Here is a 13,939-nt window from a genome sequence, read left to right as displayed (position 1 = left end):
CAAGTGCAATGGAAGCAGCTGTGGGCAGTTACTACTCACAGGAGTTTTTCAATCTCTTTCTTCATGCGTTTTCTTTCCATACTTTTAACTTTCACTGTAACATAAACTCAATGGGATCTAGAAGAGAGAAAAGTGCATTCTTCCAAGTATCTGTCAATAAGTAAATCTGAATCACAGATGAAGAGTACGGGACACTTGGAAACCTCCTACAAAAATCTGTCCAAAACCATTTTCCAGGTAGGATTACAACAGCAGCTGAGAAAAATCTAGTCAAGAAAGAGAAGACAACACACACAGTACTGAAAGTGAGGGTAAGGAGTTTGGTAATGGGAAATGGGCAGGATGAGCCCATTTAAGATAAGCATCGTGTCAGCTTGCAGGTTGCTTGCATCCTCATCACAGTGATGTATATTCTCTCATTTAATGCAATCTATTGGCCTGCTGCAGCTTCAGAGTTTCTTAGCACATGGCTTGCTCTCCCCACCGTGTGTGTATTAATTGGATCTATGTGGTACAAAGAGGGGATGGACTGGAAGAGACGGGGTAACAGCTGGCCTTACAGGACACAGCAAAGAGAAACCAGCCCCTAGCCCACCAATTTATTGTAATATCAAAGCACATGCTTCACTCCTCTGCTCCATAATACATACACCTAGTAGGTTCTCTGTGTTCCTGGATATTGTCCCCCTGTTTCTGTCTCATTTGTGCACACAAGAAATCATGCACTACCTGTTCTGGAACAGGTCTCAAGATCTGGATTTGGATCCTCTGACTTCAGGTATCTAGGAGGAGGAATTCCCTCTTGATGTCACTGTTCCTTTCTTGCCTCTGCCACTTAGTTTGTGTGCCAGGGAAATTAGGTTATGGCTTCATGGAGGACTGCAGCTTTCTGCTGTTGCTTAGAAACAATGCTACTGAGATGAGATAAACTAAAAGGAAAAAAACCCAACAAAACAAACAGAGAAGAGGTTAAACCTGTACCTTTAGATTGGGTTATCAGTTTCAAGCTAAATGATCCTTTTACACTTCTAGGCATTGAGTTTCACTGCTGACTGGCTAGTTGGAAATACTGAAGACAGGGTAACAAAGAAGGCAGAGACTATTCACTGGGTTTTCTGATGGATCTAATGGCTTATAAAAGAAGCTATCAGCTTCCACTGTTCTAGCATTCCACAGTATGGAACACTGAAAAAACAGACTAGACCTGATACCTCCCAAGAGTGCATCTGGGGTTCTACTTGCAGTGTTTATGGCATACAGCAAGGGTCCTGCTACTTGTCCTGTCATCAATGCTATGTTTTTTCTTGCAGTATTAGCAGAAACTCTAACAGCCAAGAAATCCCAACATGACTTACTAAATCCCGCTGTTGTCCTTCCAGAGGATGCAGGGCATGTCTTGCACAGGATTGCTGATGGTAGCCAATGCATCATGATGACTAACAACTCGGTGAGAGGCTACTGGATTTTGTACATTAGGAAGGTTTGCAGGCTTTTGTTCTCAGTGCAATGAGCCATTGCCCTCCATGGGAATGTACTTCTCATGCTATTAACTGATTACCTAGTAAACAATAGGAATGGGTTTATGAGATATCATAATGTAGCTTCTCTTTGTCATTATCTAAGAAAACATAAAAACAAATATATTATCACAAGACATAGATTTGTCCCAGGAAAAAGCCTGCTTGTATTTACAGAATTTATGCTGTGCTTTCTCTTCCTTATTTCATTTCAAAGTTCTGTTTCCAAAGCCCAGTGTTAGCCATGTGCCTAGCCAGGTACAAGAGGTAAAGGTAGTGGACAGGGTTCTGCCACCTATGGTGTCTGCTGTAGCAGTGGGAAGCCAGGTGGGTAGCCAGTGAGGAGGGAGGCCTGGAGTATGGGAATGACCCTTCCTAGCAGTATTAGATGCTTATGGCCATTCTCCTTAATTCTGTGGCAAACAAGCACCAAGCTTAGCTCCTCCCCACCTTTCATTCCATCTGCAGGGCTCTTCAAGTTGGATTTGATTTCTGAGGGCATTTACCTGGCAGGCCTGTGCCTCCAGCAGAGCTGCTGCTTGTGTGATCTGCTTTAAGAAATGCAGATCTACTGCCTGCCTTTATTCCACTTACACCCACCCAGGTCTTATTTGCTGTTATGGCCAAGTGAGTGTGAAAAGCGACCTTCACAAAGCGATCATAACCATTCCAGGACTGACCCAAAGTACTGCTAACTCAACCCCTCTCCTATTATGTGGCAAGGGTGATACCCTAAATTTAACTATTTAGCTGTACCTTCAAAATCTCTCATTGAAGAATAAAAGGAAACCACAAAGGCCCTTTTCTCACCAAGCAAACTCTTTTGTTTATCTGTCCATTCTTACTTTATCTCTGTTTCGGGCCTAGTTGTGGCTAAGCTGGGATCCGTGTTCTTCAAACAGAGAGCAGCTGGTGTTATGTTATCCAATGGCCAGAAGAGCAGCACGGCTGGAGATAGCTGGCCTGATGATATTGCAGATGGTCAGCTTGTGAGGTGGGACTTCAAATGTCAGCTATCACCAAACTTATGCTGAATTTCTATATGCTAATTTTTCCCTTGTGGTTTATGTGTGCACCCAGTTGCCTTCTTTTATGGGCAGAGAACACGCAACAGGGCTGAGCCATGTCTGACCAGGAAGCAAAACCTTCAGCTGAGGACTCAGGAGATAAGGACTAGCCTTGGAGAGGTTTGTGCAGGATTCTCTCCAATGGGAGGGACCCCGTAGAGAAGCAGGGGAGGACTGTAAGGAGTCCTTCTCCTTCACTTTTCTTGAGGAAAGAGACCTCAACTGCCATCTGGTCTGGGTATCTTCCCACGTCTGTTCTGTTCGGCAGCTTCGTGGAGTATCAGAAAGGACTGGAGCAGCTTCAGCAAGAGCAACGTGCAGCCACAGCTGAAATCACCCGGCTGCTAACCAGGAGGCACAACCTGTATCAGAAGCGGCAAAGATGGCTACCCAGAATAGCATGGCTTCAGATACGTTGTTAGCGTCTCAAGGAGGGGTATGCACAGTAATTAATACCAGCTGCTGTGTACACACAGCTGAGAGTGGGAGAATTGCTACGCATTTAAACGAGATTTATATATATAAAAAAAGTATTTTCTAGCCAAAAGGGTGGGATCCCCTTTCCCGCTGAGAGCAGGGAGCTCCCCTCCAGCAGCACCGGCCCGGCCCGGCAGCACAAAATGGCGGCGCGGCCTGAGGCGAGAGCGCGGGGAGCGGGTCTCCCGCACACGCCGGCTCGGCCGCACCGCACGGGGCAGGTAACGCCGCTCACCCCGCCCCGACCGGCGCCGGGCACGGGGAGCTTGTGCGCCCCGGGCTTGGACCCCGCTTCCTCAGCGGAGCAGCGGGCGCAGAGAAAGGGCCGCCGTGCCCGCCCTATGGCGCAGGCGGGGCAAGGGGTGGGCTGTTCGCCGCCCCGGCTACATTCAAAAGTCTCCGGGCGGGCAGGGTTTTCTCGCCCCGCTTTCCCTTCTTCTCCGGCCGTAACGAGGAGCAGCCGCCCGCCGTTCCCGCGGAGCTCGCCCGCTGCAGGCTGGCAAGACTGCCGTCCCGCACGCAGGTGAGGGGGGGGTCTGCCCGCCCGTGGGCGCGGAGGGGCCGCAGCCCGGGAGCGGCTCGTTCCTCCCGCGGGGCCAGCGCAGCGCGGGGCGAGGCCGTGGGGGCTCTTCTGAGGAGTGGAAGTCTTGGCCCGTAAGGAGTTGCTGAAGGGAAGAACAGGGTGCTGACTGCTCGGTGTCGCTTTCTTCAGCTATGGCGTCTCGGGAGGCTTCCGAAACATCCTTCTTCAGCCTGAGCGGTGTAAGAGAACGCATGCGGGAGAAGAAAAATGGTGCCTTGAGAACTGCGAAGTTGAATGCCTCACTTGCATCAAAAATCAAAACCAAAGCCATTAGTGAGTGTTTTTGCCTTACATTGTGTGCCGGGGCTAGCAGCTGTGTCAGCTTATAACCGTGCCTTTGGCTGTGGTGGTGATGTGTGGCAGTCTCTTACCCAGAGCTTATATTTAACAGCTGCCTGTGGGTTTCTGGTGATTTTCATACCCTGCAAGTAAGTGTCAAGTGCCACTTGAAGTGCCCAAAGGTGTCTGACAGGTATCCGTGTCTGGCAGGTTTAATGCAGAACCTTTGGAGCAGTAGCTGGGGGCATCACAGATTGCTTGACAGCATCTCAGATGGCATTAGACAGCTGTGTCTGGGTAACTGAGTCTTTGGGGTCCAAACAGCAAAAATAAGAGGTGTGGAAAGTATATTGTGTATATGCAATCCTGTGCAGAAGTTTGCCCAACTGTGATTTGTCTTTATGGGGGAAATAATGTGACAGTAGTGCATGATATAATTTGGATTACCTTGCTAAAGTCAGGTATTTCTGTTACTTCATTTTTTTTTAATTTTGAAATTGTGAAACATGGACCTACGTCTTCTCAAGGGCTACTAAAGTGGAAAGTCGGTTTTTCTCCCTTTTTTCAGATGGAGATGAGGACTCAGAGCTATAGGGGACTTGTTCAAAGTCAGAAGTGCATCTTTCTAAACTTGGCACCCAAACCATGCCATAATTATTAAGAAATGAAGCAGTAGCCTGCTTACTGAGCATGACACTGAAGATGAAGAAGGTGACTGTCTGAAGCGTTGTAGGTTGTTTCTGCTGTTCTCTGGACACTTCTATTGCTGGAAGGAACTATACTGCTGACTGTGTGGAGGCTATTTAGCTGTAGAGATCTGAGCCTGAGGGTGTGTGTTCTGGGAATCAGAAGAAGCTTGATGAGGGAAGAAACATGGATGAGACCTGGGATACTGATTCTGTGCAATACTTCTCTATCCCTTACAGACAACTCTTCCACTCTTAAAGTCTCCTTAAAGCACAACAATAAAGCACTGGCCATGGCCCTCAATGCAGAAAAAGCCAAGGCACAGCAGCTCACCCAGGAGAAGGCCATCCTGCAGAAGGAGGTGGAGCAGTGCCACTTCCAGAATGCTGTGCTGCGGCACAAGCTCTCTTTCCTGGTATGGCATTAACAGTGTGGCTGGCATGGGAAGGGGTGGTGGGCAAGGTATGCAACACTAGCATCTCAACCTTGGGAGGAGTGATCTGGCACTGATTGTCAATACTCTCTGCATGTGAAAAATGTCACCATTCATTTACTTACACTGTGTTTTCATCAGAATATGCCTTGCTCTGGCTAACAGCATCTTTGTTGGAACAGATGTTTTGTTTTAATGTCTTTATGGTTTTCTCTCTCTTTATTCTCTCAACATAGAATAACATCTTGAAAGAGCTTGAAAACCTTATGGCTGCAGTTAAGATGGCCCGGCTGTCTGAGGTAAACCGTGGGAAACGTGAGCACACTGCTCTGAGAAGGGGGCTATGTTTATCTCTCTCTGTTCCTTGTGTTGCCTGCTCACTTCAGTATTTGATGCTTCAACTGCTTTTCTTTGCTTGCTTGAATTGTGCTGGCTGCACCCTCATTTTTAGCTTGGAGTTAATGCAGGGTAACTTCTGTAGGGAAGGCTATGGTTTTAAACTGCCTTGCTGTGGGTCACTGGCTGTATTGGCCAGTAGGCTCTTCTGCTATGATGGGTTTGACTTCTTTTACAATTTCCTTTTTTTATGTGTTGGTATGGCAGCTTGGGAATAGAACACTTTTCACATGTCCTGTCTTATGGGTGGTTGGGAAAATATTCCTGCTTCCTAGTCTCAGATATTTGAACTAGTTTAACTTCATCCTTAAGCCTGTGGAGACAGAATCTGACTGTGCTGCAATTTATTACATAGTTTGTGCAATTTTAAATGGGAGGGGGTTGCCAGCTGTATTTGACATGCTTTCCAGGGTGAGACTGAGCTTCTGATGTTTCTGTGTAGGAGGCAGCACAGCGGATTGAAAGACTTTTAAACCACCCTTCTTCTCTGCTTTTCAGTTCCAAACAAGTTCTGCATTGAAGAGCAGTGTAACTGAAGATAGCTGGGCTGACAGTATTGCAGATGGTCAGCTTGTGAGGTAGGACTTCAAATGTCAGATATCACCAAGCTTATCCATAATTTCTATATGCTAAATTTTCTCTTATGGTTTATGTGTGTGCCCACTTGTCTGTTTTATGGGCAGAGAATGGAGCAAAGTGCCTGCAGTGGCCTGGCCCAGCCTGCTGCAACCGGGCCAAGCCCTGTCTGGCCAGAAAGGAAAACCTTCAGCTGAGGACTTTGGACATAAGAAGGGTAATACATTAAACTCAAAGTCATTGGGCAGGATAGAAGTGAAATTCACTTCAAGATGAAAATGACAACACACCTCAAGAAACTCAAAAGAATCCTACTGTCAAAGGCAGGGTGTTCCAATTAATTAACTCAGGTTTCTCTCTAGGGTCAGAGAATTATTGCTAATCATACCCCCAAGGAGCTGGAGATGGAGGGGGAAGATGTTATTGAAGTTTATCAACATGTCTTCTCTAAACCTGTACTGCTTGATGTTTTCCTTTACTCTGTGTTTTTTCTGCTGCCACTCCTTGTCTTGTCTGTCCTAATGCCAAGTCTATGCGTAAACTGATCCTTCTCCCTCCATTGTTTGAAAACGCATTGCTTTTAGGTAGTTTTTCCTTTGTAGCTGGTAAGCACTGTCAGATTTCCTCAAGTGAGTGAGTACCATAGCTGGCTGCTTTGGTGTTTGTTATATATAAATGCTTAATAGTCATCTGCCTGTGTGATGTAAACTTGTGTTGTGGAAAGAAGGTCGGAGCAGGATCTCTTAAAATGTATTTGAAGTTCTGATTCTCCTCTGTCTAGTCTCCTTTGAACACAGGGGAGCCCTTGGAGCTGCCCACGCTCATACCTCCAAGCAGCTCTGTTGGTGTTCCACAGAGAGGTGAACCTGTTGTCACAATTGTGTGCTGAAAGACATTTCCTTGCTGTCTCAGTGTATTTTGCTCCTGCTTCAGTGTCTGCAGCGGTGTGCTTTCCTTATGAGTTATGCTTGCACAAAAATGGGAAATTGGTCCTGGCTGAGCAGTGTGTCTTCTTCAGTGCCTGAAACCTTCAGAAATATTTTTCAGCAACTTTTGCTGGAGGTGAAAATTGTAGCTGTTCTGCTGGATTTTGGGGCCTGTTACAGGTATGAAACATGCCCCAGTGCTGCTGTTCTTTCTCGCCAGGGCTGCAGGGATGCCAATGAGGGTGCCCGTTTCCAAGCTGTGTGATGCAGGACAGCAAAGTGTGAGCTCTATAGCTGTACAGACATTCTCACTAGATCTTCAGAGACCTGCTTCTGATGAGCCCATGGAAATGGTGCCTGTTGCCTCCAAAGACACTTTGCCACCACAGCCTGTTGAGATGCCTCAGTCTTACCAGGAAGAGAAGGGGAGAAAGCCAGCTGAGTCAATGCATGCACCAGAGGCTTTTCTGGACTCTGGCATCTTTGGAGGTAAATTTTTATCTTCTGCTGTTCTGCTGTTATGACTTTGCATATATCTGTTCAGAAACAAATGAGTGCTGTGCCTTATCTCCAGGTAGCTTCTAACCATCACTCCAGCTGGTCCTAATGACTGTTAGGAACTACATGCTTCAGTGACACTGGTGTCTCGAATTACATACATCCAAGAATGGGTTGTCTTGGTGGGGGTATTGGGATATATTTGCAATAGCTCAGTATCGCTCCTCAGGCTTTCTGAGTAATAGGCACTAAACCCCAAAACAAAACAAATACAAAACCCACAAAAAAAACCCAAATAAAAACAAAAAACTCACCCAAAAACTAGGGCAGATCACTCAAAAAAGTATCCAGACAGGTCTTGAAAGTCTCCAGAGAAGGAGACTCTACAACCTCTCTGGGGAGCCTGTTCCAGTGCTCTGTAACCCTCACAGTGAAGAAGTTCTTCCTCATGTTGAGGTGGAACTTCATGTGCTTGAGTTTTAATCCATTGCCCCTTGTCCTATCACATGGCACAAGTGAAAAGAGCTTATCCCTGCCTTCTTGATGCCCAGCCTTTATGTAGTTATAGACATTAATTAGATTCCCCCTCAGCCTTCTCCTATCTAGACTGATGCACGTCTTTTGTGGATTTGCTGTATAAATAACAACTCTCATACAGATTATAAGCATTCCTAAATATTGGAGCTGGTTAAGGGATCTTGCTTTGAGCTGCCTTTCTGTTTTGAGGGGAACACCTGAGCAATTTTGTTACACAGTAAAGTTGAGGAGTGCCTGTAGAGACAAAAGAATGCTCTCTCTGTAGTCTGTGTTTGTGGCAGTGTGGGGTGGGATGCTTTTTGTGGTGTGGGGAAAGCTGGTATTTGCCTGCTGCATTTCTCAGTCTTAGGAAGAAATTTTGTCTTTCCAACAGAGGCCTTGTGTACCACCCAACAAAATGGGAGCAATCTGCCAGTGCTTGCCTGGGAAAGTCATCCTCTTTCAGACAATGGTGATGAGATGACAAAACACTACTTGGATCGTCTCTCACAAGGGCATGTTACTCAGAGGAGAAAGCGTTGCACGCTGTTGGCAACAAGCACTCCACAGCTGCAATCACGCAGCTCCCAGGTTTCACCTACTGAAAACAGTGTTACTCCTCATAGAAAATCTTTGGGCGAGTCTGAAATTTCTGAGGTGAGGCAGAAGGTTTGTGTGGGGCCTTCTGACAGGAAGAATGAAGCCTGTGGTGTGGAGCAACATTCCCACTCTACTGATGAAGTCCGAAGTCTCAGAAGAACATATATGGTGGATCCAACACAGCTGCACAGTTTTGGAAGTGGTGGCTTGAGTACTGAGGGCAACAGAATGCCTGAGAAATCTTCTCAGAGCTCACCTTCAGAGAAATCTGGTAGGTGGTAGGCTGGGGAGGGGACCTGTGTTTGGAGATAAGTGCCAAAAATCCATGCAGTGAGTACTTTTGTACTCTGTGGTTCTGTTGTGCTGGCCATCAAATCCACACTGTCCAGCAAACTCCCTCTCCTCTACCTGGCTGGAGGCAGGACCCCTCTAATATTAAGCATGGCATCCACAATTAACACAGGGGTTTGTGTGGCATAGTGGTCTCTCATTTGGGTCAGAGACCCATCTGCTTGGGCTAGTGGATACTTCCTGGGAGACTAGGGCAGCCATCATTCTGGAACTGTTATCTCTAGTGGCACCACCCTGCAGCTCCCATACTCTTGCATGCAGAGCAGTGGTGGGTTTGTGGTCCCATCTGCTCATGTCTTCACCATGGTCCAAGCAAAGTAGACCACAAAGACCCTTGTGTTAGGTTCTGCCTAACCCGATCTGGTCTCCTAGGAGGGCTCCTGTTTCTAATGGCTGATACATGGAGAAGAACAGGTGTTTTTCTCCCTCTCCAGCATGAGTATCTCATCACCCAGCTTCTCATAAAGGTTTTTCCACTACTCAGCTGTTTTTCCCATAGATGAGACACACATATTTAGGGGTTAGAGATACTGTCTGCAATATTGCCTTAACTGGTTGGCAAATTCATTGCCTGTTGGTGGTGGTTCACCATTTCCTGCAAAGACCCTTCCTCCCAAAATGGTGGAATACACAGGAGGAGCACTCTTGTGAGAGCTTCTTTAACACAGGTTTACTGTATGGCAGCTCAGCAGGGCTTTCAGGTGTGTCCTCATTACCATAGATGATCTCCTGAACTGCCAGCTCTCTCAGATATGTAATACCTCTTTCTATGGTGTTCCACCTACTGGGGCTGCATTCAGTGTCCTCCTTATGGGAATACTGGCTTTTCACAGCCATTAAAAGGCGGTGCCAGAGTGTTTATGTATGGTTTTTCCTCCCAATAATATCAGAGCCTGCATCTCTGTTTAACAATCCCAATTGCCAACCCTCCCGGCCCTCCAGATCTATCCCATCAGCTCCCAGGTTATAACACCGTAACAGCCATTAAATCAGTGACACACCCTCACTATGAGTATAATCCTTTTTTATATCCCATAAATCTTTCATGGACATGGATATTGCAGTTATCTCAGGGTCCGAATGGCTGTTGTTCCTGGCTTGCTGTTCCGACCCTCCCAGGTCTTTCAGGGCCCTAAAGACCCTCTCTCTACTTCCTCTTATAGGTGTCCAAGGTCGTGCAAGGGCCACTTAAACCATAACACACAGTAAAGTTGGGGAGTGCCTGTAGAGACAAAAGAATGCTCTTTCTGTAGTCTGTGTTTGTGGCAGTGTGGGGTGGGATGCTTTTTGTGGTGTGGGGAAAGCTGGTATTTGCCTGCTGCATTTCTCAGTCTTAGGAAGAAATTTTGTCTTTCCAACAGAGGCCTTGTGTACCACCCAACAAAATGGGAGCAATCTGCCAGTGCTTGCCTGGGAAAGTCATCCTCTTTCAGACAATGGTGATGAGATGACAAAACACTACTTGGATCGTCTCTCACAAGGGCATGTTATTCAGAGGAGAAAGCGTTGCACGCTGTTGGCAACAAGCACTCCATCCAGTCTGGGTATCTTCCCACATGTTGGTTCCGCTCAGGCAGCTCCATGGTGTATCAGAAAGGACAGCAGCAGCTGCAGCAAGAGCAACATGCAGCCACAGCTGAAATCTCCCAGCTCCTTAGTTTCACCTACTCAAACCACTATTATGCCTGATGGAAAGTCTTTGGGTGAAGAGATTTTAGGTGATCAGCCGCAGGCTAAAGAAAGTGGGTGTGGTGTTGAAACTGACCCCAGCTATAGCCAGGTCCCTAAGTTTGTTCCTGTAAAGGTTAAAAGCAAAGGTTACTGTAAAACAGGTGAGAAAGCAACTGTTAAAAAAGCTGGAACAGGAAAAGAGAAAACAAAAGCAGTTAAAAACAATGCAGAAAGTACTCCTGATATAGCTCAAGCTGAAGAGAGTGCTCAAAATGCAAAGAAGCTTCTTCAGCCAAAAGCTGCAATGTGTTCTACAGAGTCTGAAGTTTCTGAGAGGAGGAAGAAGGCTTGTGTGGGGCTTTCTGACAGGAAGAATGCAACCTGTGGTGTGGAGCAACACACCGAAGTCCGAAGTCTCAGAAGAACGTATGTGGTGGATCCAACACAGCTGCACAGTCTTGGAAGTGGTGGCTTGAGTACTGAGGGCAGCAGAATGCCTGAGAAATCTCAGAGCTCACCTTCAGAGAAATCTGGTAGGTGGTAGGCTGGGGAGGGGACCTGTGTTTGGAGATGAGTGCCAAAAGCCCATTCAGCGAGTGCTTTTGTTTTTCATGCCCTCCTCTCTTTTTTCAGAGTTAAAGATCAGTGTCCAGTACACCATTTACGCTTCCACTAGTCCTGGCCAGTCATTTCTGTGTCTGCATTTGCTTCTAGTTTATCAGTATTCCTGTAAGAATTTCTTGTCCCTTGTTCATGTGTGGATATTGGGAAAAGACTAGGAGAATGTGCGTCAAGTCCTGTTTTACCACTGTTGTTATCTGCAGGGCATGCCTGACAATTTAGAAAATAAATTACTCAAGCAGTTGAAAAGTATAATTTGATGCTGACCCTGGCCTACTAGAGTCAGTGTTATAGGGGCACAGAATATTATAAAAATAGGAGATTTTTGGTCCAGAATGACTAGTGCTGCAAGGTTTCTGACTTTATACCTTTAGGTGGTATATTCAATGGAAATTCATCAAGAGCTACCTGAGTTCTCTTTGTTGTGGGCTTTTTTGGTTTTTGTCTTTTTGGTTTTTAAGGATTTGGAGGCTGTATCCCTTGCCTGGTAATACTAGCTGAGCCTTTTCAGGAGCTTGCTGTTATTGGGTACTCTATAAAGAGAGTTGTTTTGTGAGGTTCTTCCTTCCTGTAGCTGTTGAGAAAAAGGTCTGTTATAGCTAACGTGTATTTTGTAGGTTGATTGGGTGCCATAACCTTGCTTTTTCCTCATTTTTGTATCATTTTTCTACTATACCACAGTCCAATGATACTAGCAATATTAGTGACCTGCATTTTTTTCAGTGAGGAACCCAGTTTAATTGATGAGCTGACTTTGAGGAGCAGGTCTGGGATTTTTGGACAAAAATGGTCTCCTGAGTTTAGAGGGAACATTGGATTCAGGATTGTGCAGTGTTCAGGGAAACTTGGTAATGCAGCACTTCTCTAATTGGCAGCAGCATTTCTTAGGATGTCTGGAAATGATTTGGGAACACTTTTATAAACTCATGTGTGAATGTCTCCCTTTGCAGAGATCAGACCACTACAGGACGTAACCAATGCCAGGAATCTCTCTTCCTCCAGCTCCGAAGAAGCGTTGGTGCGCTCCTCCAGGCGCAGACTGGAGCCAGGCTGCTATACAGAGCCAAGCCTCAACAGGTTGGGCTTTGCACTATTCCTTCCCATGACTGCTCCCACGCTGCAACCCTCTGCTCTTGTGCTCACTCTCCAGGGCTGGACCCTCTGTCACTTTGTTTGTCTTTAAGTTCCTCTTACCCTTTGTGTTTCTATGACCCTCGTCTTCTACCACAGTGTATGGCAAAATTCTGCTTTAGCACAGATGCATGTGCAGGCTTTTGGTAACAAGCTAACAAAGATGTTCTTTCCCTCAACAAAATGAGCACATCTCTTAGACTGCATCTGTGTTAGTCCAGTGCTAATGAGGCATTAGCATGAGGATGAAATAAAGGCTAAATAAAGACAGGTAAGTGAAAGCCCTGATTTAACTTGCTGTGATTCTGTGGTATATGAAGCTTTATACAACTGAATAATACTTCCCTTTTAGTTGTGTTTCAGTGAAGAAACTGCTAGATTTTGAGGAGGATTCTCCCTGGGGAGCAGGCTCTTACCTTTTTTTGTTTTTTGTTTTTTTCTGTCAGATAGAAGTATCTAAACAAGTAGCTGCATCTTTCCTCTAAGAAACTGTAGATTCAGTCCATCCAATGGCTACTGTACAGAACCATTTAACTCCTAAAATGATGACTTTGTGGTTATGCTACTGGGTAATAGAATGTTGTTTGTTTTTTTTCCTGAAAAGTGTAATAGTTTGAACTTTCTGTGAGGAGTTGGTAATACTGTGTCAAAAAGTACTCTGTACTGGTACAGCTGTTCTTCTACTGGACAAGGAACAAACCGTGCCACTGAGTTATCTTATAGTGGAACCATTTCAATAAGATCAGGAACTTTAGAGACTGAAATCATACATGTATTCAAGAAATACCTTGATGATTCAATCTAACCTTTTTTTGTTTTGCAGGAAACTGAGGCAGGGTGACCCATTTACAGACACGAAGTTCCTCTGTGACCCTCCAAAAAAACCAAGAAGAACTCTCAAAGCCAAGAAAATGACCAGTAAGATCAAAGAGGAAAAAGAATGGCTTCCTGAAGAATTTCCCAGTGCCTAGCTAATAACAATGGGAAGAGAAATAAAGCCAGAATTCAAACAGTGGTTGAACAGGCAGCACCCAACCTCCTAGGGTCTTGTGTGCCTTTGCTAGAATATCTCTAATGTTTTCCACAGCTTTTTAAAAAATTTATTTTAGAATATAAAGATATAAGTCTCCTATGTGAACAATATAAAAGCTTTGTGACATTTATTCCCCACCCTCCTCCTCTCCACCTTTAAAGGCTGGGGTGCTGCTTTATAAAGTCTTTACCACAAGTCCTTCTGGCACCACAGACAGCTAGCTGGCTCTGCCAATTCTCTCCTGGCCCTTCACAAGCTGGGGAGAGTACTCCTTGGAGGGCTGACCTGGCATTGCAGATACCCCTGAGGGCTGCTGAAAGGGTAGGAAAGGGGTGCAGCAGCCCAGGCTTGGACAGCAAGCAGAAGAGGAATGCTGACACAGTGCCTAGTGTTACCTCATGTGAAAGGTGGGTTCTGTACAGGTAGAGCAGTCCACTGGGAAGCCTTGGACAACCCTAGAAGTCAGAGCTCTCTACTGTTCTGGAAGGGAGCTACATCAGGTAGTACTGATATATTGCCTCTCACTGTATTTGCTGTCAGTGGGGATTTGTATGACTATGGAGTTGAAAATGGAGCC

At 45.8% G+C, this 13,939-nt stretch overlaps 1 protein-coding gene across 1 annotated transcript; it reads left to right on the top strand.

The window, feature by feature from the left end:
- The first annotated feature begins 3,492 nt into the window (after window positions 1–3,492).
- On the top strand, window positions 3,493–13,596 carry LOC127386215 (shugoshin 2-like). The gene is made up of 9 exons (XM_051622900.1): window positions 3,493–3,584; window positions 3,774–3,917; window positions 4,850–5,025; window positions 5,280–5,342; window positions 5,938–6,017; window positions 7,162–7,430; window positions 8,350–8,826; window positions 12,149–12,275; window positions 13,153–13,596. Exons 2-9 carry the CDS (start codon window positions 3,776–3,778, stop codon window positions 13,298–13,300), a joined length of 1,482 nt encoding a protein of 493 aa, XP_051478860.1. The 5' UTR covers window positions 3,493–3,584; window positions 3,774–3,775; the 3' UTR covers window positions 13,301–13,596.
- Window positions 13,597–13,939: the final 343 nt, after the last annotated feature.

Source organism: Apus apus, chromosome 6 (genome assembly GCF_020740795.1).
Source record: "Apus apus isolate bApuApu2 chromosome 6, bApuApu2.pri.cur, whole genome shotgun sequence".
NCBI lineage: Eukaryota > Metazoa > Chordata > Aves > Apodiformes > Apodidae > Apus > Apus apus.
This window is presented reverse-complemented; position numbering and strand designations above follow the sequence as displayed.